At 41.7% G+C, this 21,122-nt stretch overlaps 1 protein-coding gene across 2 annotated transcripts; it reads left to right on the forward strand.

Annotated features, from left to right (window-relative positions):
- Positions 1 to 6,068: 6,068 nt before the first annotated feature.
- tnnt1 (troponin T type 1 (skeletal, slow)) lies at positions 6,069 to 19,951 on the forward strand. Of its 2 annotated transcripts, XM_079252288.1 has the most exons (12): positions 6,069 to 6,153; positions 6,343 to 6,360; positions 9,735 to 9,755; positions 11,591 to 11,612; positions 11,691 to 11,751; positions 13,652 to 13,768; positions 13,838 to 13,915; positions 15,398 to 15,511; positions 15,601 to 15,710; positions 17,186 to 17,276; positions 19,634 to 19,674; positions 19,774 to 19,951. In XM_079252288.1, exons 5-12 carry the CDS (start codon positions 11,695 to 11,697, stop codon positions 19,817 to 19,819), a joined length of 654 nt encoding a protein of 217 aa, XP_079108414.1. In that variant the 5' UTR covers positions 6,069 to 6,153; positions 6,343 to 6,360; positions 9,735 to 9,755; positions 11,591 to 11,612; positions 11,691 to 11,694; the 3' UTR covers positions 19,820 to 19,951. The 2 variants fall into 2 exon arrangements, with proteins under 2 accessions (XP_079108414.1, XP_079108413.1); XM_079252287.1 differs by lacking the exon at positions 9,735 to 9,755.
- Positions 19,952 to 21,122: the final 1,171 nt, after the last annotated feature.

The following is a 21,122-nucleotide window of genomic DNA, read 5'->3' on the forward strand; positions in this document are numbered from 1 at the left end:
CGAGGTTTAATGTCAGAACAATGGCAGCTCAGTTGGACAATTTATAGCCAGAAGCATCTCTGTGTTTCTCCATCACCGAAGCGATTAATCACAGGAGGGTAGGAAATATGGCCACCTGTGGTTTGGTGATTACGACCCACTCGTGCCTTCAAGCCTGATATATTCAGTGTACTGTTACTGGACTTTACTTTTATTTCTATGACAGCTTTGTTCAGTTCCAGTAGAAATTCGGACATTAAAGATAAAGGCAACTCAGAAGGATATAATGAGATTGTTTGGACCTGCAGCCCTCAGTCATGTCTTCAGACCTAGTATAAGTGCTGGTTGGTGTATTTTTCCGTCTATATACAAACCCTGTGTTTCATTTCCTACTTTAATGTTATTGTGTTGGAAAGTTTGAGGCTGCACTCAGCCATTTCAGGTCAATAAAATAAAAAAGCAAAGCTGATTTTCTTGCTAAGTTTTAGGCTTGCTGGGTTGTAAAAAAATGAAAGGCTGGCATATTGCCTGAATCATAGACGTAGAATATCGTTATAATTTTACAAGAAAATGTTTATTCCTCTGCAAGTAAATTTATCCATGTGGGATATATAGTATTTAAAAATACTGTATTTAGCCTTCAGTTTAATAAAGTTTCAAGAATAAGTTGAAAATAGAAGAATTTGTTGATCATTTAAACAATCGAGGCACCTTGTTCCTCATAAACGTTCGAGCAGCAGTGTACCAAGATGGTCGCCCAGTCAGCACATTGCCCTAGTGACCAACAGTATTGAATGCAACATCTCCTTACATATGTTTATGGGTCAAGTATCTTCTGATCACTTTATCAGGTGATGCTTGTGATAATTGATCCTCTTTTACTGCTGTTATTTTGAGCCTCTTCTCACCAATGGGTTTGGATTGGTACGAGACGGTTCGGTTTGGTAAACCATATTCCATCCGCAGCCAACCATGCCATTGCCTGGTAGACAGGAAATAAACCAAATAGTGATAGATGAGTCCGCTACATCATAGCGTGATGTAAAAAGAAGGTGACACAGAACAAAAGGAGGTAAATGGTGGATATCCAGATGTTTTCTTTTGTCATGTGGCTTAAAAAATCCATGGTATATTAAACACGGAGATGTTATTGCTTTGTTCTTATCATAGCGTTTCACAATAAGTGATCTTTAACCAATCAATGGATTGAAGTGTCAAGTGTCACCCTTTTGGCTCAAACCAGTAAGATTGTAACCCCACCAGAAGGTTCCCAAAGCCGTAGGACCTTTTGGATCAGATAGTCTCTATTTCTCTCTTTCTCTCTTTCTCTCTCTCTCTCTCTCTCTCTCTATATATATATATATATATATATATATATATACATATATATATGTATATATATATATATATATATATATATATATATATATATATATATAGATATAAACATATATATCTCGTCTCGTCTTCATGCCGCTTTTATCCAGGGTCGGGTCGCGGGGGCAGCAGCCTAAGCAGGAAAGCCCTGACTTCCCTCTCCCCAGCCACATTTGCCAACTCTGCGGGGGGGATCCCGAGGTGTTCCCAGGCCAGCCGAGAGATATAATTCCTCCAGCATGTCCTGGGTTTTCCCCGGGGTCTCCTCCCAGAGGGACGTGCCTGGAACACCTCACCAGGGAGGCGTCCAGGAGGCATCCTGACCAGATGCGCGAGCCACCTTAACTGGTTCCTCTCGATGCGGAGGAGCAGCGGCTCTACTCTGAGCCCCTCCCGGATGAGCGAGCTCCTCACCCTATCTCTGAGGGAGAGCCCGGCCACCCTGCGGAGGAAACTCATTTCAGCCGCCTGTATACGAGATCTCATTCTTTCGGTCATGACCCACAGCTCATGACCATAGGTGAGGGTAGGAACGTAGATTGACTGGTTAATCGAGAGCTTCGCCTTCTGGCTCAGCTCCTTCTTCACCACGACAGACCGGCGCAGAGTCCGCATTACTGCAGAGGCCGCACCGATCCATCTGTCCATCTCACGCTCCATCCTTCCCTCACTCGTGAACAAGACCCTGAGATATTTAAACTCCTCCACTTGAGGCAGGACCTCACTCCCGACCCGGAGAAGGCAATCCACCCTATTCCGGCTGAGGACCATGGTCTCAGATTTGGAGGTGCTGATTCTCATCCCGGCCACTTCACACTCGGCAGCGAATCGCTCAAGTGAGAGCTGGAGATCACGACCAGATGAAGCCAACAGGACCACGTCATCTGCAAAAAGCAGGGACCCAATCCTGTGGCCACCAAGCCAGATCCCATCAACACCTCGGCTGCGCCTAGAAATTCTGTCCATATAAGTTATGAACAGAATCGGTGATAAAGGGCAGCCTTGGCGGAGTCCAACCCTCACCGGAAACGAATCCGACTTACCACCGGCAATGCGGACCAAGCTCTGACACCTGTCGTACAGGGACCGGACAGCTCGCACAAAGGGGTCCGGTACCCTATACTCCCGGAGTACCCCCACAGGAGCCCCTGGGGGACACGGTCGATTGCCTTCTCCAGGTCCACAAAGCACATGTAGACTGGTTGGGCAAACTCCCATGCCCCCTCCAGGACCCCAAAGAGGGTATAGAGCTGGTCCACTGTTCCGCAACCAGGACAAAAACCGCACTGCTCCTCCTCAATCCGGGATTCGACTATCCGGCAGACCCTCCTCTCCAGGACCCCTGAATAGACCTTACCAGGGAGGCTGAGGAGTGTGATTCCCCTGTAATTGGAACACACCCTCCGGTCCCCCTTCTTAAAAAGGGGGACCACCACCCCGGTCTGTCAATCCAGCGGCACTGCCCCCGATGTCCACGCGATGCTGCAGAGGCGTGTAAGCCAGGACAGCCCCATAGCATCCAGAGTCTTAAGGAACTCCGGGCGGATCTCGTCCACCCCCGGGGCCTTGCCGCCAAGGAGCTTTTTGACCACCTCAGCGACTTCAGCCCCAGAGATAGGAGAGTCCACCCCTGAGTCCCCCAGCTTTGCTTCCTCATCAGAAGACGTGTTGGTAGGATTGAGGAGGTCTTCGAAGTATTCCCTCCACCGACCCACAACGTCCCAAGTTGAGGTCAGCAGCTCTCCACCTCCACTGTATACAGTGTTGATGGAGCACTGCTTCCCCCTCCTGAGCCGCGGATGGTGGACCAGAATCTCCTCGAAGCCATCCGGAAGTTTTTCTCCATGGCCTCGCTGAACTCCTCCCATGCCCGAGTTTTTGCCTTGGCGACAGCCGAAGCCCCATGCCACTTAGCCTGTCTGTACCCATCAGCTGCCTCCGGAGTCCCACAGGCCAAAAAGGCCCGATAGGACCCCTTCTTCAGCTTGACGGCATCCCTCACTGCTGGTGTCCACCAACGAGTCTTGGGATTACCGCCACGACAGGCACCAACGACCTTACAGCCACAGTTCCGACTGGCCGCCTCAGCAATAGAGGCACGGAACACAGCCCATTCGGACTCAATATCCCCCGCCTCACCCGGGACATGTTCGAAGCTCTGCTGAAGGTGGGAGTTGAAGCTCACTCTGACAGGGGACTCAGCCAGACGTTCGCAGCAGACCCTCACAACATGTTTGGGCCTGCCAGATCTGACCGGCTTCCTCACCCACCATCTGAGCCAACTCACCACCACGTGGTGATCAGTTGACAGCTCTGCCCCTCTCTTCACCCGAGTGTCCAAGGCATGTGACCGCAGGTCCGACAATACGACTACAAAATCGATCATCCAACTGCGGCCCAGGGAATCCTGATGCCAGGTGTACATATGGACACTCTTATGTTGGAACATGGTGTTCGTTATGGACAATCCATGACGGGCACTTAGGTCTCACTGTCATTGCCCACGTGAGCATTGAAGTCCCACAGCAGAACAATGGGGTCCCCAGAAGGAGCACTCTCCAGCACTCCCCCCAAGGACTCCAGAAAGGGTGGGTACTCTGAACTGCTGTTCGGCGCATAAGCACAGACAACAGTCATGACCCGTCCCCCCACCCGGAGGCGGAGGGAAACTACCCATCCACTGCAATAAACCCCAACGTGCAGGCACCAAGCTGGGGGCAGATGAGAATGCCCACACCTGCTCGGCGACTGTCCCCATGAGCAACTCCAGAGTGGAAGAAAGTCCAGCCCCTCTCGAGGGTACTGGTTCCAGAGCCCAAGCCATGCATCGAGGTGAGTCCAAGCCGGAACCGCTCAACCTCGCGCACAAGCTCAGGCTCCTTCCCCACCAGAGAGGTGAAATTCCACGTCCCCAGAGCCAGCTTCTGCAGCCAGGGATCGGACCGCCAGGGTCCCCACCCCTTGCTGCCGCCCAGCTCACAATGCACCCAACCCCTACGGCTCCTCCCGCAGATGGTGAGCCCACGGGAAGTGGGGCCCATGAAACCCTTTCGGGCTGAGCCCAACCGGGCCCCATGGGCGAAGGCCCGGCCACCAGACGTTCGCTCTTGTACCCCACCTCCAGGCCTGGCTCCAGAGGGGGCTCTGGTAACCCACGTCCGGGCAAGGGAACATTTATGCCCAGGTTTGTTGTCGTCATAGGGGTCGATGATACATATATAGGCGTACCCCCTCTCACCCAGTGATTGCTGGGATAGACTCCAGCTTCCCCATGACCCTTGACTGGAACAAGCGGATAACAAAATGACTTGACTGTTTCAACTGCTCTTTCGTATTTACTTCACTATGTATATACATACATATATATATGTATGTATATATATATATATATATATATATATATATATATATATATATATATATATATATATATATATATATATATATATATATATGGCTCAGTGCTATCTGACAGTGAAACCAAGTGAAACCAATGGGGTATATACATAGTGAAGTAAATACGAAAGAGCAGTTGAAACAGTCAAGTCATTTTGTTATCCGCTTGTTGGCACATTGTGTGCCAACCCTTCCTATGCAGACCCAGACTTGTTAGGGTACACAGTAGCAGTGTGCAGGTTGGGTTTTATCCAACCCACCAGTCCCACATATACAGAATAATCTTGCTCACCCCAAAGCAGTTCTCACAACCTGATCTGCCGCTTCGATTGCAGAGAACAGACTGGAACTGGTAGATGGTGGTTGGTGGCACCAGTCACCAGTTGGCCACAGGACCTTGTTTCTGTCCTTGTTTGGTCATTCAAGACCGACTTTAAACCCCCTTCAGGTTTTCCTAACTTCTCTTTTTAATCACTACTTCTCTTCATACTGGTACAGTTATAAAAAACACATTTAGATTGCTTCCAAGTAGTTATGTGCGATTCCAAATGGCCTTTTTATGGCAAATATTCACAAAAATCAAAACAAAACAAAACAGCAGCAAATCAGTAGCAATCATCTCTGCTGACGACATGATAATGTTATCTCAACTAGAGATGATTATTTATGCTTTTATCTCTTCTTGTATGAATTATTGTTAATGGTTTTCTGTGCAGAACACCGGAGCAATACCGACAATCGCACATCAAGCCAGTGTCAGCTTTTTATTCACTAGTTGCCAGTAGATTTTTAAATGAATTTTAAAACTTTAGTTTTAGCTTTTAGGACCCAACATCGTCACGTTTCTTGTGTTGGTGCGTTCTGAGACCGGCTGAAACATTTATAAGCTGTCAATGCAGCACCAGAACAAGTCAGGAACACATATTTTTACACTTGAACAAAAAAAGCATTTTATATGACTGTTTGTATCTATTGCTTACATGTGTTATCCTGCTGAGAAATCAGGAAGAACAAGACAATAATCAGGTAGTAATTTGACTTTTGTCTTCTTGTGACTGATATTTTTGTCTTTTATTGCAGCTATGTCAGATGTAGAAGAAGAATACGAGTAAGTGGAATAAATGAATCACATCATATCTGTCATACCACTAATCATTCCAGTATAAGTCCATGAACTGTGATGGTTTCTGACAGTAGACATGTCTGTTCCTTTGCATCATCAGGGAGCAGGTAGAAGGTACGTTCATCCATTCATTCTGTCATGTTGGATGAGCGGCAGCAACACGTGTATGTGACTGGTTTTCCTGCATGAAGTTGAGGAGGAGCAGGAGGCCGAGCCTGAGCCTGAGCAGCAGGAGGAGGAAGAGCAGGAGGCTGAGCAGGCAGAGGAAGATGGAGGAGGTAGAGCTAAAAACATTTTCATTGTTTATGTTGAAAGTATGTTAAAATGTTCTTTGTTGTTTGAGATGCTCTCAAAAAAACCTGGAAGTTGTTCATCGTCTCTCTCTTTCATAACTGAGTTCTGTCTCATGTACTCATGTATCAACTATCTTTTATCCTGCTTCCCGACGTGCTGAAACGGCCCATCAGAGCAGCAGGAATATCAAGGTAAGTTAAAGATCTTTAACAGTCGTATCCTCAAGGGAAGAAAATAAAGACATCAAACCACATCTGAATCCTTTTTTAATTCATCACAAGTCAAACTTTAACACCTGTGGGGATGAAATCATGTCATACAGCTGCATCATCATGCACTTTGCTTCTTTTCCATTACCTCATCGTGAAACCTCTGTATTAAAGGTGCAATGACTCAAAACAGAAACGCATGAAGACTGTTTTTAAAATGCAACGTGCAGGATAATAAATCCAGTGACTTAAAATGTAGGGAGAGGATTACGATTGAAAACATACGTCTATGAAGGCGACGTCCAGGCTTTTAGGGCACGTTCACATCAGCCTTTCTTTTTTCCAATCCAAGTGTGTTTCCACGGAAAGTCCGCTTTGTTTGGGGAAATGTGAATGTGCCAAACGAACTGATCAAAGTAGCAGACTCTGTCAGTATAAATGTTGTCACAGTGTAAATATTTTTTATATCCAAAGTGGAACCAGATATACAGCTGTGCTCATATGTCTTCCTCCCATTTCATTAAAGAAAAGACTGAATTTACAACAATCACTCAAATAACTGGAGACTTAAAAAAGAAACAATAGCTAGAAATTTGCAAAAATATAATTTAGTAATATAAGACTCTGTTTTTTTCATTTAACTGAGTTGAAGAAAGAAAAAAAACAAACAAACAAATTGGTCCTGGACAAATTAGAGCACTTTTCTGTTGAACAGTGGGACAAAATACCTGTCAACAGGTGCAGAAGTCTGACTGAGAGGAACAGAAAACACCTGACTGGAGCGGAAACATTAAAGGATTGTTTAACTAAATATTAGTTTATGACTGATGTCATATCTAATAAATTATCTTATTTCTTTGCTTTTTAAAAAAATATTTCTCTTGAACCAGAATTAGAAAATAATGTAATGATTTTCATAACATTTTTATTTATTATTACTTTAGTCAATTTCAGCTCATTTTACAGTTTTTTTTTCCTTCTTTAATGAAAGCGTGTGAATAAATATGAGCACAACTGTAACAACACCCTGCTCTCTAAAGATTACACAAATGATGACAGAACAGGCTGTAAAAATATCACATTGTTATCAGCTTCTGGTTTAAAACTAATTGTGCCTTTAACTGTTCTGCATTGTTGTATTTCTTTCTACAACTGCAATCACTGTTTATTCCAACATTCATGGTGCATCACACAGAAATGTTATAATTCTCCCACCGTAGTCCTGAGTGAGACGCCAATCGACAGGATCAATATTCTGCCATTTTTTGGTTGCAAGTTACTTAAAAATGTGTTTAAAAAGACTGCTCAGATGCCTTATTCACTTTGCGTTGGTACATCAAAACTCAGTCTTAGTAATGCTTGTTAAAAGCTTCGGCTATGGATGTTTGGCCCAACTTCTTAAGGTTTAACTGCATCTTATGTGAATATTTATACCCCAAACAATGTTTAAAATATAGGTTTAATGTAGCTGCACAAAAATATTCTTTTGTGCAGTTTGTAATAATGAATGTTTACTGAATGTTTCATAAAATGACATTTCCCTTTATAGCTCATGAATAGTGTACAATTCAAATCAAATCAAGCTTTATTTGTATAGCACTTTTCATACTTAAAAACAATACAAAGAGCTTTATATCATAAAACAATTTACATCAAAATCAATAAAACACACATACACCCATAGTCCCCTTTCACCCACACACAACCACCCTCACCCATGCCCTATTAGTCCCTATAACAGTTAAAAGAAGATGAATGGTCAGGTGCATTTGTACCAGATGTGCACCAGATAAGGAAACGATATTCTCACGGTGTCTCTACACAAAGGGAATGAAGGGCATGAAGCAAAACTCCAACATTTTGGGACATTTGTCTTTTACATTAATAGTTTAGGATGTAGGACCCTGGAAGCATCCTGGTGATAAGAGCGTATAGTATGATAAAATCTCAGTGAGACTTCATAAACAGCCCCATCGTGGTTGTAATTGTTCACTTGCTTGTGTACGACGGGATTATTCCACCAGGGGCATTAGAGAAGTCAGATTGGATAGTGTTGTGTAAACAAAACGATAAACATGGCGATAGCAGAGGATTTTAGCAGGGTTCTGGTGTCACAAGGCTCCAGAACCAAGCATGTCGTGTCCTGCCTCAGAAACTGATTTTTACAGTTGTCAACCATGCTACCTACAGTTGTGCTCATATTTATTCACACCCTTTCATTAAAGAAGGAAAAAAACAGCTGCCTGTAAAATAAGCTGAAATTGACTAAAGTAATAATAAATTAAAATTTTATGAAAATCATTGCATTATTTTCTAATTCTGGTTCAATAGAAATATTTTTTTAAAAAGCAAAGAAATAAGATAATTTATTACATATTACATCACTACATAAACTAATATTTAGTTGAACGATCCTTTAATGTTTCCGCTCCAGTCAGGTGTTTTCTGTTCCTCTCAGTCAGACTTCTGCACCTGTTGACAGGTATTTTGTCCCACTGTTCAACAGAAAAGTCTCTCATTTGTCCAGGACCAATTTGTTTGTTTGTTTGTTTTCTTTCTTCAACTCAATTAAATGAAAAAACAGCGTCTTATATTACTAAATTTATATTTTTGCAGATTTCTAGCTATTGTTTCTTTTTTAAGTCTCCAGTTATTTGAGTGTTTGTTGTAAATTCAGCCTTTTCTTTAATGAAAGGGGATGAAGACATATGAGCACAACTGTAGCCAAAATGTTCGAGCTGCATCTACTTTTCACTCACATGTCGCATTAATTCCTGAAAATGTACAAAAATGACATCTCAAACAAACCCAAAAAACACAAAGCAGCCATGTTATACACGTTTACTCATAATTAAAAGCAAGTATATTCTCAGCTTTATGTTCCTGCAGTGAAAATTTTAGTTAGCATCCTGTTAGCTTAGCTTATCAAATGGTGGAAATAGCTAGCTAGCTTCCAGCGCTTCTAAAGCTGTTAGCGTGAGAGTTTACCATATAAGCACTGCAGGTATTTATTTTGCTAAATAAAGCTGATAAATGTATGTTCTAAAATGTTGAGCTATTTCTTTCAACGTTATGCTTCTGTTGAATGAGATCTTAACTTGGTGCTTCTTCTTGTCATGCTAAGCCATCGTTTCCCGCTTTTTCTGTTTTTATTTAATTTCCTGCTTATCTTCACATCTTTATCTGTCTGACCTGCTTTCTACACTCTCATTTCACATTTATAATTATTTTACCTGCTCTATGCCTTTCCCATGTTCACATTTTACCCATAATTAATGATATCTGTGTCATTTCATGCGCTATTTTGTTACCATCCTTGCATCATTCACTATGTTTTTACGTGGCTGGTCCGTCAGATCAAGATGCCCAGGAGGAAGGTGAGAAATGGTGGAGGTGTGGTTCCCCTAATACAGAAATATCTGTTACTTTTTTACTCAAGCCCAATACCACATTCCCCAAATTAATTATCTAACACATTAAATCTGGTCCTATAAATCTCACCAGATTAAACTCTTAACACCAAAACAATGTAAAATAATTTCATATTACAACCCAAATTCCAAACAAGTTGTGTACATGATGTAAAATAAGAAATAGTGCAGGTATTTACAAATCTTATTAACCCATATTTTATTCCCAGTTGAACGTAAAAAAAATATAAATTAAATTCTGAAACTGAGAAATTTAACCTTTATGGAGAATATGAGCTCATTGTGAATCTGGTGGCAACAACACATCTGTTGAAGTTTAGCGTTGTGTAGCATCGCCTCTTCTTCTGCGAAGTGAGGAGACGATTTGTTCTGAAGGACCTCAAGGAGATTAGCAGGTCTTTATTTTAAGATAATAAAGATGGTTATAATCCCATAAAACACAAGTTAATGCTGGAAATCCGGAGGGAAAGCCAGGAGTCAGAGCCAGATGAAGGAGGACAGTAAGTCCGTCTATCCATGAACGAGCGAGGAGGAGTTGGAGTGGAGTTGGTGCTCAACAGGTTGCAGGTGGAGATGATTAGTATTCTGGTGATTGACTCCAAGGTGTCAGAGAACGAATGGATGTGTTCGTGGTAGAGATGAGTGATATCAAAATGCTTCCTGTCAAAATGAAACTATTACTTTATTATTACTTTCATCACTATAAGCCTCCTCCTGATTTTATATTTTTTAAATGTGCTTATTGCTGAATTTAAATAATAATGCTGGACACGACAGTGAGGACAAAAGAAGGAGAGCAAGGAGAAGGAATAGGATACAAAAATACAAACAAACCACAACAACTGTACAGAAACCCAGATAAAATAGCTACTCTACAAAAAAACAGAAAATGTGACTTCATAAGAGAAGACAACAATCATGAGGAGCACCTGCAGGAAGGAAAAAAAAAATACACGGAGTGATTTCAGCAAATAACCTTCTCTGCTTACATTTAGTGCTACTTGAGGTCTCCAAGATCACAGGCATCCAGTTTCCACATTCAGCCCTGCCCCTGACATACAGTGATTCCTCCCGATTCTCTGAATCTCCTATGACATCATACACTGCAGATAGTGAGCTCGTCAAAGTCTTCCAAATTTACATAGATGAATATTCTTTCTAACATTTCTGCAATTTGAGATGCAGTTTGTCTCAGATTGGTGAACTTCTGTCCATCTTTACATCTGAGATGCTTCTTTTATAGTCAAGTCACTGAGCTGTCGCCAGTTCACCTAATTAGCTGGCAAATTTCTGAGTAGTTGTTGTTTATCTTTGCCATGTTTTACAGATGTGTTGCTGCCATCAGACTAAAATTTGCTCATATTTTTTCATGAAATAGTACAAAGTCTCAAGTTTCAGCATCTGAAATGCTGTTTTTGTGTTTCTTTATATATCAAATATGACTTAATTACATTTGGAAATAATTGAATTCTTTTTTCTTTACATTTCAAAGTACACAAACTTATTTTCACACATTTTACACTTTTAGAAAACTACTTTAGGAGAAGCAGCACAAGTTGAAGGAAGGTTTGCTGTCCTGGACATGGATGTCTTCACACTTTGGCTCCGTCACAACTAATAGCCTAAAAATAGTTCTTGTTAGGTTTTATTTGAGTACTTTGCATGTTATGCTTTTAGTAATATGATTTTTATTGAATAGTTTACTAAAACACACCCAGTCTTTCTACATAGTTTAGAACTTCTGATTGTTTTCTGCTAATCTTTGCCTCCTTTCTCCACAGAGGAGGAGCGTCCGAAGCCAAAGTAGGTGTTGTATGTTTTAGTCCAGATTATCTAATATTACTCCCTTATACATAATCTTTTTTCTTTTCTTTTTCCCAGACCCATGGTGCCCCAACTTGCTCCTCCAAAAATCCCAGAGGGAGAGAGAGTGGATTTTGATGTAAGTTAAGAGCAAAGACAGCTGTGTTGTCCGCATCCATCAGTGGTCTTTCAGTTGTATCACAAATTACTCAGAACCACAGCTGTGGAATAAAAACACAACACATACCAGATCCACCACAGTCTGAATAGGTTTGTTCTTGGAGGATTATTGTCCTGAACAGATGTGATCTGAGTTTTATATAAAACAGGCTGAAACGTACACTGAGTTCTGCTTTTCAGGCTTTAGACAAGGCGTGTTTATTTGTGCAGCACATGTCAACACCAGGGTGATTCAAAGTCATTTATGGAGACATTAAAACTTTCGAATAAGGAATTAAAATCAAGAAGAAAGGGTGTTAGATTAAAAACTATTCAAAGGATCAAGTTAAAAACTTTCAAGTCTAAAAAAAAAAAAGATTCAAACTTTTAAATTAAAAACTGTTTAAGTTGTGTCTTTAACCTGGATGTAAATAAACTGAGTGTTTCAGCTGATCTGAGGCTTTAGATACTTTAGAAACATGTTAATATCCTGGGGACACTTTGTGCCATTTAAAGTTTCCTTTTCATGCTATTTCAACTGTATTGATTAAGTACAGCTAAAATTTTAAAGACAAATTTTTTAATTAATTTTATATTTTTCATGTTAGTGCATTTAATTTGCCGAAACTGGTTAAGCTACATTAAAACATGCTTATTTGATCTGAAGGACAAAAAATATCACATTGAAAACTATTAGAAAAACATTTTTTATACCAGATTTATTATGTCATAAATAAATGCACTTTTTATGTTAAGATTGAATTGTGGACAAGCAAACCTCTCTTTTTCATTTTTTTCTATTAGTGCAACAGATTTTATGACTTTTTTTTATATTTCAAACACACATTGCATTTTAATGGATTTTATTGATCTTTTTTCCTTTTAAAACAAAAAAACAACCTGTCATTTTAATTATCATTAGCTCAGTAGTAAAAATTTGAAAATTCTCATTGAAATATGTTTTATGAAAATTGTCTTAGTCTTTTTCTGTTTTTTTTTTTTTTTAATTTATTTGGGAGGCAGTGGTGGTAGCGGTTAGCTACTGGCGGTTAGCTACTGGCGGTTAGCTACTGGATGTTAACTACTAGCGGTTAGCCTGACAAGCCAGACTCTCTCGCTGTACCAGCGTCGAGTCTGAGGACTCACTCGCATCAACTGATTTCTAGGGCGGGACAAACAAGTGCAAAGTAAATAAATCAGAAAAATGACGTCCGTAAAGCAGCAGCCTACAATGTCCGGAAGTATTCAGTAGAACGAACGCAACAGCAGAAAATAAACATGGCGTGTAGTACAGAAGACATGACCTGAGTCGTAAGGATTTGAGATATTATTGGTCATTTAAAACAGCATTTATGGCAAAAAGAAACAAACTCCCGCTACATCCGTGCGCTATCTTGAATGTTATGAAGAATAAGTAGTGACGCAAGGCAAGAGTCTCCTCAGATCGACCAATCAGAGTGCGAATCTCCGTGAAGGGGCAGGACTCCCGACTGAGTCGCTCTGTGTTGAATATACAGAGGAACTCCAGTCTGGCGAGCCAGGCCAGGTAGCGGTAGGGGTGTGGGATTCGTAAAAAAACAATAGCATTTTGTAAACAAATTGTGTTAAAAACTAATGATAATTATTGCTGTTCTACATACAATCCAGGCTGTAGTTGTTCTAAAAGACTGAATCATTTTAAGTATAAAAATACTAATTCACAGTAACAGAAAATGCTCAGCAATCTGATGAAAAGGTTTAGATACAAACGCTGTAGATGGAAAAACTGGATCTTTATTGCCATTTATGATCATGTGAAATGGTTTTTAGCAGAAACCTTTTGTCTCAAAGTGTTGACTTTTGTCTGATATGTAACGAATAAAAACACTTTTCTCCACCAGGACATCCACAGAAAGCGAATGGAGAAGGACCTGCTGGAGCTGCACACGCTGATCGACGTACACTTCGAGCAACGGAAGAAGGATGAAGAAGAGCTTATTTACCTGAAGGAACGAATTGTGAGCTGGCTTTTATATCTCGTTAAAAGCCAAACGTGAAGAAGATTAATGGAAAATGCTGTTTTCCAGGAGCGCCGTCGTTCAGAGCGAGCCGAGATCCAGAGGGTTAGAGCAGAGAAGGAGAAGGACAGACAGAACAGGATCGCGGTAACAAACACACAACTGTACTACATATACATGATCATATATGGTAATGCAATTCATTTTAATTAAATATTAATTCGTTAATAACGACAATAACATTTACACTTTACACCTTCTAATATCAGAATAACATCAGCCTGCTCATTCAGGTAGTCAGCTGACCTCGTTCTTCAGACACTTAGGGTGCATTTACATCATCTCTGACTTCCAGTAACTGTGATCTAACTAATAACTTGTTTTAATATACTTTTAATGTTCATTCTTGTACCACAAACTTAGCTGCACTGTGAAAACATAGTTTGCAATTGTTAGCCAATGTCGCTAACTCATCAGTTTTCCACTTGCTCTCCTTACAGCAGTTTATTTCTCTCCTTAATTATCTGTAGCTCTCTTTCCTTCTTTCTCGTTTCTTGTTAAAGCAGATCTGTGTTTATTTTTATTAAACAAAACGCTGATACAACATGACTATTAACGATGCATCCACATCAGCATAGTCCGCTAGACTCGGTCCAGTTGGGGACTCATCTCAGTTGTAGTGAACTGAGATCGTGTTCACGCCACACTTTGGTCAAACCAGCCAGCTGTTTTGGGTTTTTATTGTGTTTTATGTGAGTATTCTGCAGAAATACACTGCAACAATGGACGCAGTATGAACACCGGACGAGGCAGAGGATCCTTAACGCCATTACTATGTACGTCTGCTTCCTGCATCTGGTCCACTTGAAACGGACCAAGACCTGTGTTTGTAGGCGGGCCGAGTCTGCTTCTTTGGTCCGAATCAGAATTCGTTTGGTGCGTTCACATTTCCCCAAACGAAACAACTTTCCAAGCAAACGGACTCGGATTTGAACCAAAAAAGCTGATGTGAATGTGTCCTTAAAGTTGTTGAATGTGTCCTTAACTTGGACCTGAATCTAGACCTGAACCTGGACCTGACCAGCTGCAGCAACACCAGATCACAGACTGCCCCCACAGGCTTGTACAGTAGGCAATGGCATGAACTGGAACTGGATCCATCTGGACTCAGCAGACCATGTGACCTTCCAGCTCCAGAGTCCAGTCTTTATTCTCCCTAGCGAACTGAAGTCTTTTTTCCAGTTAGCTTCCGATTTTCTAATGGCTACATAGCTGAGGCGACGCCCATCTGTTATATACAGTCTATGGTCCTGAGGTCAAACTGGAAGCTGGTGCTACGGGGGGGGGGGGCAGCTACTACAGTACAGTAGTTACTATGGTACAGTAGTTACTGCAGTACAGCAGTAACTACAGGACAGTTCAACAGAGGGAATGGAACTCATGACATACTGGTTTGTATTTTGGCCAATTTAAAAACAATCACACCTGAAAACTAACTGAACTTTAAAACTTTGAATGTCTCGATGTGGTTTATTTGCAGAATCATGTTAAAGGTCTTTCAAGTGTGTAGATGAATCTGCCTCCCACATGTATACAACGGCATGACCCTATCTGAATCCTTTCTGACAGGAGGAACGCCACAGGAAAGAGGAAGAAGAAGCCAAGAAGAAGGCCGATGATGATGCCAAGAAAAAGAAAGTGCTGTCTAACATGGGAGCAAACTTTGGAGGATTCTTGGCCAAGGTCAAAAAGTAGCTGCTGACTGCGGAGGTGATGACGAGTTAGACAGAGGGGGGGTTCAGACGGTGACTGGACTGTGTGATGTGTTCCAGGCCGAGTCGAGGAAGGGGAAACGGATGACTGGCAAGGAGATCAAGAAGAAGACTCTAGCTGATAGACGGCAGCCTCTCGGCACTGAAAACATGAGAGAGGATGGTCTCAGGTGGGTCAGGGTGTGCTGCAGACAGGTGTGATGACACAACTCCAGGTTTATTTCATTTATGGATCTTTTTTTGACCTGTTAGCTCTCTCCAGCCAGCATGAGATGATCTTACGATTCTTGTTTTGTCTTTTTTAATCTTCTTGTGTTTCTTTGCTGAATCAGCGACACTGTGTGTTCAAAACAGTGTAAAGTCAATTTCTCAGCCTCGAGACGCTGCTGAGCAGCAGCGGCTAAAGAAACGCACATAGTACATGCCACTGTGTCATCTAAGAAGTCCGGGACGTGTAGTTTTAAGGTCAAAATGTTACATATTGTGTCTTTAAACTCCATATTGATGGTCCAGCTGGGGTGGGGTTGGGGGGAGGGAGGGATGCGTTAAAATGGGCAAATCTCAGTGGCTACGGTTACATGATGTTTTTTAATTTGGAATCAAAAATTTGAAATTAAAATCTTCTCCTTGAGGTTTAAATGGAAACATTCATTCTGAGTGAAGTTTTACATGGTAAACACATTTATTCTCCTGCACTTAATTCAGCTTTAGTTCAGTGGATTGGGAAGGGCTCTGATTGGACAGTGGTTGGACATGACGAACTTACGTTGACCAGAAATAAACAAACTCCGCTTCCTGCATCATGTATTTTTTGCTTTTTTTTTTTTTGGATCAAAGTCTGATTGATCCAAAACTATTTTGAAGCATTTAGTTGATATAACCCTTAAAAACGTCTGCATATGTTGACATGTCCTCTTCCCCCCACACAGCAGAGGCAGATGGCTGCCTGTCCTGAGCCGGGTTCTGCCGGAGGTTTCCTTCCTGTTAAAAGGGAGTTTTTTCCTTCCCACTGTCGCCAGTGTGCTTGCTCAGGATGGGAGATTGAGTTGGACTCAACTCAATCTCTTGGTCTCCTTATAGAGGCTGTTATGAATTGGCTTTCATTATGATCTTTTTTTCTGTCTGTTAAACGTCTTAAGATGGCATTACCGTGATTTGAAGCTATATAAATAAAGTTGAACTGAATTGAAGTTGACGTTGTCCACCTCTTTATACAGTCATTGCTTTCAGTCCTAATGCTATTTAATGAGGATTGTAGCGACATCGGCTGCAGAGAACAAGCTTGTTTTTTGTTCCTCATGTATTAAGTCTTGTTAACGTTACAGAAAAGGTGATGAATGAATTAAAAGTTCCTCCTGTAATAAACACATCAAAGCACAGTGAAATAATGGTGGGATCTCTGGGCTTCACATCGACGATTAACAGGGAAAAGAAACTTAAGCTTCATGGGCAACTAAACCAAACAGGCTGCAGCTCAGAGCAGCTTTAATCGACCCAACTCAGCCTGTTAAAGCCTGATACTTTCTCATGTTTAGCAAAGTTAATATTTTACCAGCATGTTAACCAAATGCCTCTTAAAGCTGTTATATCTAAACGCAATCTTGTTTTAAATTCAGTTTTGTTCTGAACTCTCTGTGTTTCTTAGAAAACGGGCCCAGGAGATGTGGAACTGGATCTACCAGCTGGAATCGGATAAATTCGACTTCATGGAGCAAATGAAACACCAGAAATACGAGGTAAATAATGACAAAGTTTCCCTAAGTACCGGTCACTTTACCAGACCCAGGGATCGGGCTGGACCCCCTTTGCCCGTCATTCTCAGCGTCAGAGATGAAACGCGCTGTTGGAAACTGTCTGGTGTGGCAAAAACAGGCTGGACTGCCTTCCTAAAACTATCCAAGATTTATCGAAGATTCACAGTCAAGCTGGTACGTTGGTTGGTACAAAGTTCTCGCAGAAGTGAGGGAAGAGTGTAGAAACATTTTATAGGTGAGACAGTCACTTTGAACGATTGGCTAAACTGTTGGGGAGGAGCAGTGGTCGGTCTTTAACCGCATCAGCTTGCAGAGATTCTCATCCAAATGTCGCAACCAGCTCTTCAGACTGTAGATCAGTGTTTCCCAACCCAGGTCCTCAGGACCCCCCCGCCCTGCATGTTTTATACATGTTCCTCCTGTAAAACACCTGAGTCTTACGACTGAACCTTCTCATCAGGTTCTTTGCAGCCTGTTATAGATTCCTTTACTTTATTCAGGTGTGTTAAAGTAGGGTTACCGATAAAACATGCACGGCAGGGCGTCCTGACACTGATGTAGTATGTAGTATGACTATGTAGTAGTCTGCAAAACAGCATGTATGTGTGTATGTGTGTGTTAGTGTGTGTTATAAATCTAAAGCAGCTTTTTAATGAACCTGCTATTCTTCTGACATGATATCCGTCCATCGTATCATGGATCAGAGAGCTCTCCTTGGTTCACTCTTGTAAAACAACGCAAATATTCGGCCCCTTTAACTGGTTATAATGGTGGCTACAGCATAAAGTTTTCATGCATTAACAAAACACAGTTGCTACACATCATGATGAGAATCTCCCGTTCCACCACTGGACTGAGATCTGGTGACTGTGGAGGCCGTTGGAGGACAGTGAACTCATCGTCGTGGCGGAGATGATGTGAGCTTTGTGACATGGTGCATCATCCTGCTGGAAGTTTCCATCAGAAGATGCTACACTGCGCTCTTAGCCTCAGATTCCTGTTCTTAGCTGACAGGAGTGGCACCAGGTCTGGTCTTTCTGCTGCTGCAGACCATCTGCTTCAAGCGAAGACAATACTGGCTGAAATAAAGTGACATTGAATAGACAGAAAATCCATTCATTGAACCGTTTAGTCCATTTATGGGTCATGGGGAAACTGGAGTCTATCCCAGTAATCACTGGGCGAGAGGTAGGAACACCCTGGACAGGTCGCCACACAGAGACACAAACAACCATCCATGCTCACGCTTACAATTTAGTGTTCGATCAGCATAGTGGAAGCCAGAACACCTGGAGAGAACCCACACATACACAAGGAAAACATGCAAACTCCATACAGAAAGCCACTGTTCAAAGCTCCCCGACCCGAGGCTCGAACCAGCGACCTTCTTGCTGTGAGGCCACGGTACTAATTATCATGCAGTCCTTTAGAAAAAACATCCATTCATTCATTCAGTCTCCTAACTGATTAGTCCAATGAAGGGTAGCAGGGAAACTGGAGCCTATCCCAGCAGTCTCTGGGCGAGAGGTGCCCAAGGTCGGATTATCCAATGGGCATTATGGGCATGGGTCCAGAGGCCCACACCCATTGGGGCTCATGTGGGCCCCCACATAGGGGATACACCAGCAGTTAGGACATGAAACAAAATGTACACAAAAAGCCAGATAGTTACACCACAGTGTTTAGTGTAATGCTACTGGTACGACTGACTGAGAGATGTTAGAAATGTCGTTTCACAGTGTATCATTCACAATGTTTACAATGTTATCGTGTGGAATGGGGCCCCTGTAACACACTGGGCCTGGGGGCCTGTGCACTTTAATCCAGCCCTGGGCGGAGTACACCCTGAACAGCTCGCCAGTCCATCACTGGGCCACACAGACAAACAACCACTCACGCTCACTCCTGTAGAGTAACCAGTTAACCTAACATGCATGTCTTTGGACGGTGGGAAGGAGCCGGAGAACTCAGAGAGAACCCACGCATACACAGGGAGAACATGCAAACTCCACACAGAAAGACCTCTGTCCGAGTCTCGCCCCAGCTGAGGATCGAACCAGCGACCTTCTTGCTGTGAGGCCACAATGCTAACTAGCGCGCAGCCCTTTAGAAAAAATAAATAAATAACATGTATGTGAAAAAATAAATAAGCTCAATGAGTATGTACAAGTCCGGTTGAAAGTAGCACATGTCAATGAAAAGTAAAGCCTTTTCCATCCGAAAAGCGAGAATTTTTATGTTCTTAAGGCCAAAAGAACCAACATTTTCTTGGACACATGTAAAACTTTGTATAAAGTATTACCAACATGATGCTTACTGATGTCTCTTCCTTCCTGCAGATCATTGTGCTACTGAACAGAATCCAACATGCTCAGAAATTGTAAGTACCTCTCTTTAAATAAAGCCAACATGTATTTTATGTATTTGTCACAATGCTAACTACTTGCGTACTTACCTGCTTCCTCCGTTGTGTCTTCAGTAAAAAAGGCCATGGCAAAGGGAAGGTGGGCGGTCGCTGGAAGTAAAGACAGAAACAAATAAAGGTGAAAATGTTGGATAGATAATGAGAACCATGAACGAGAAGGAAGTGAACTTATCTCCTCCGTGGTCTCCGTAGTCTCACAGCCCTCATGTGGGAGGCTTCTGAGGGGAAACATGCGGATATTATACATCAGTAATAAAGGTCAATGCACTAAGCTCTGAGTTGTGTCCATTTGTTTGATTTTGCTGAAGCTCAAACAGAACAAGGTGAACTGGGTTACAGTATTTCTTTATTACATGATAAAAGGACCACCATGCTGGTTGGAGGGGCCCTTGTGAAATTCTGCTTGGGACTCCCAAAGACCTGACACGTAGTGATGTGTGATACCACTGATTATCTTTCCGATGATACCAACTAGATTTAAAGCCAGTATATATAGTAAGTTATAGTGCCTGGAAGTACCTGATAGTATCAGATAGTAACTGATACTACCTGATTGTACCCTATAGTTCCTGATAATACCTCACAGTACCAGATAGTACCTTATAGTTCCTGATAATACCTGATAGTACCCTATAGTACCTTATATTTCCTGATAATACCAGATTGTACCCTATAGTTCCTGATAATACCTCACAGTACCAGATAGTACCTTATAGTTCCTGATAATACCTGATAGTACCCTATAGTACCTTATATTTCCTGATAATACCAGATAGTACCTTATAGTTCCTGATAATACCTGATAGTACCCTATAGTACCTTATATTTCCTGATAATACCAGATTGTACCCTATAGTTCCTGATAATACCTGATAGTACCAGATAGTACCTTATATTTCCTGATAATACCAGATTGTACCCTATAGTTCCTGATAATACCTCACAGTACCAGATAGTACCTTATAGTTCCTGATAATACCTGATAGTACCCTATAGTACCTTATATTTCCTGATAATACCAGATTGTACCCTATAGTTCCTGATAATACCTCACAGTACCAGATAGTACCTTATATTTCCTGATAATACCAGATTGTACCCTATAGTTCCTGATGATACCTGATAGTACCTGATAGTACCTTTTAGTTCCTGATAATACCTGATAGTACCCTATAGTACCTTATATTTCCTGATAATACCAGATTGTACCCTATAGTTCCTGATGATACCTGATAGTACCAGATAGTACCTTTTAGTTCCTGATAATACCTGATAGTACCCTATAGTACCTTATATTTCCTGATAATACCAGATTGTACCCTATAGTTCCTGATAATACCTCACAGTACCAGATAGTATCTTATAGTTCCTGATAATACCTGATAGTACCCTATAGTACCTTA

The sequence above is a fragment of the Telmatherina bonti genome (assembly GCF_933228915.1).
Source record: "Telmatherina bonti genome assembly, chromosome: 14".
Lineage (NCBI taxonomy): Eukaryota > Metazoa > Chordata > Actinopteri > Atheriniformes > Telmatherinidae > Telmatherina > Telmatherina bonti.

Excerpts from the sequence above, each read along its gene's own strand:
- tnnt1 (XM_079252288.1), top strand. The coding sequence starts at position 11,695 with ATGGTGCCCCAACTTGCTCCTCCAAAAATCCCAGAGGGAGAGAGAGTG. Across the intron at positions 11,752-13,651 it reads GAGAGAGAGTGGATTTTGAT|GACATCCACAGAAAGCGAAT; the intron begins GTAAGTTAAGAG and ends TTTCTCCACCAG. Across the intron at positions 19,675-19,773 it reads ATCCAACATGCTCAGAAATT|TAAAAAAGGCCATGGCAAAG; the intron begins GTAAGTACCTCT and ends TTGTGTCTTCAG.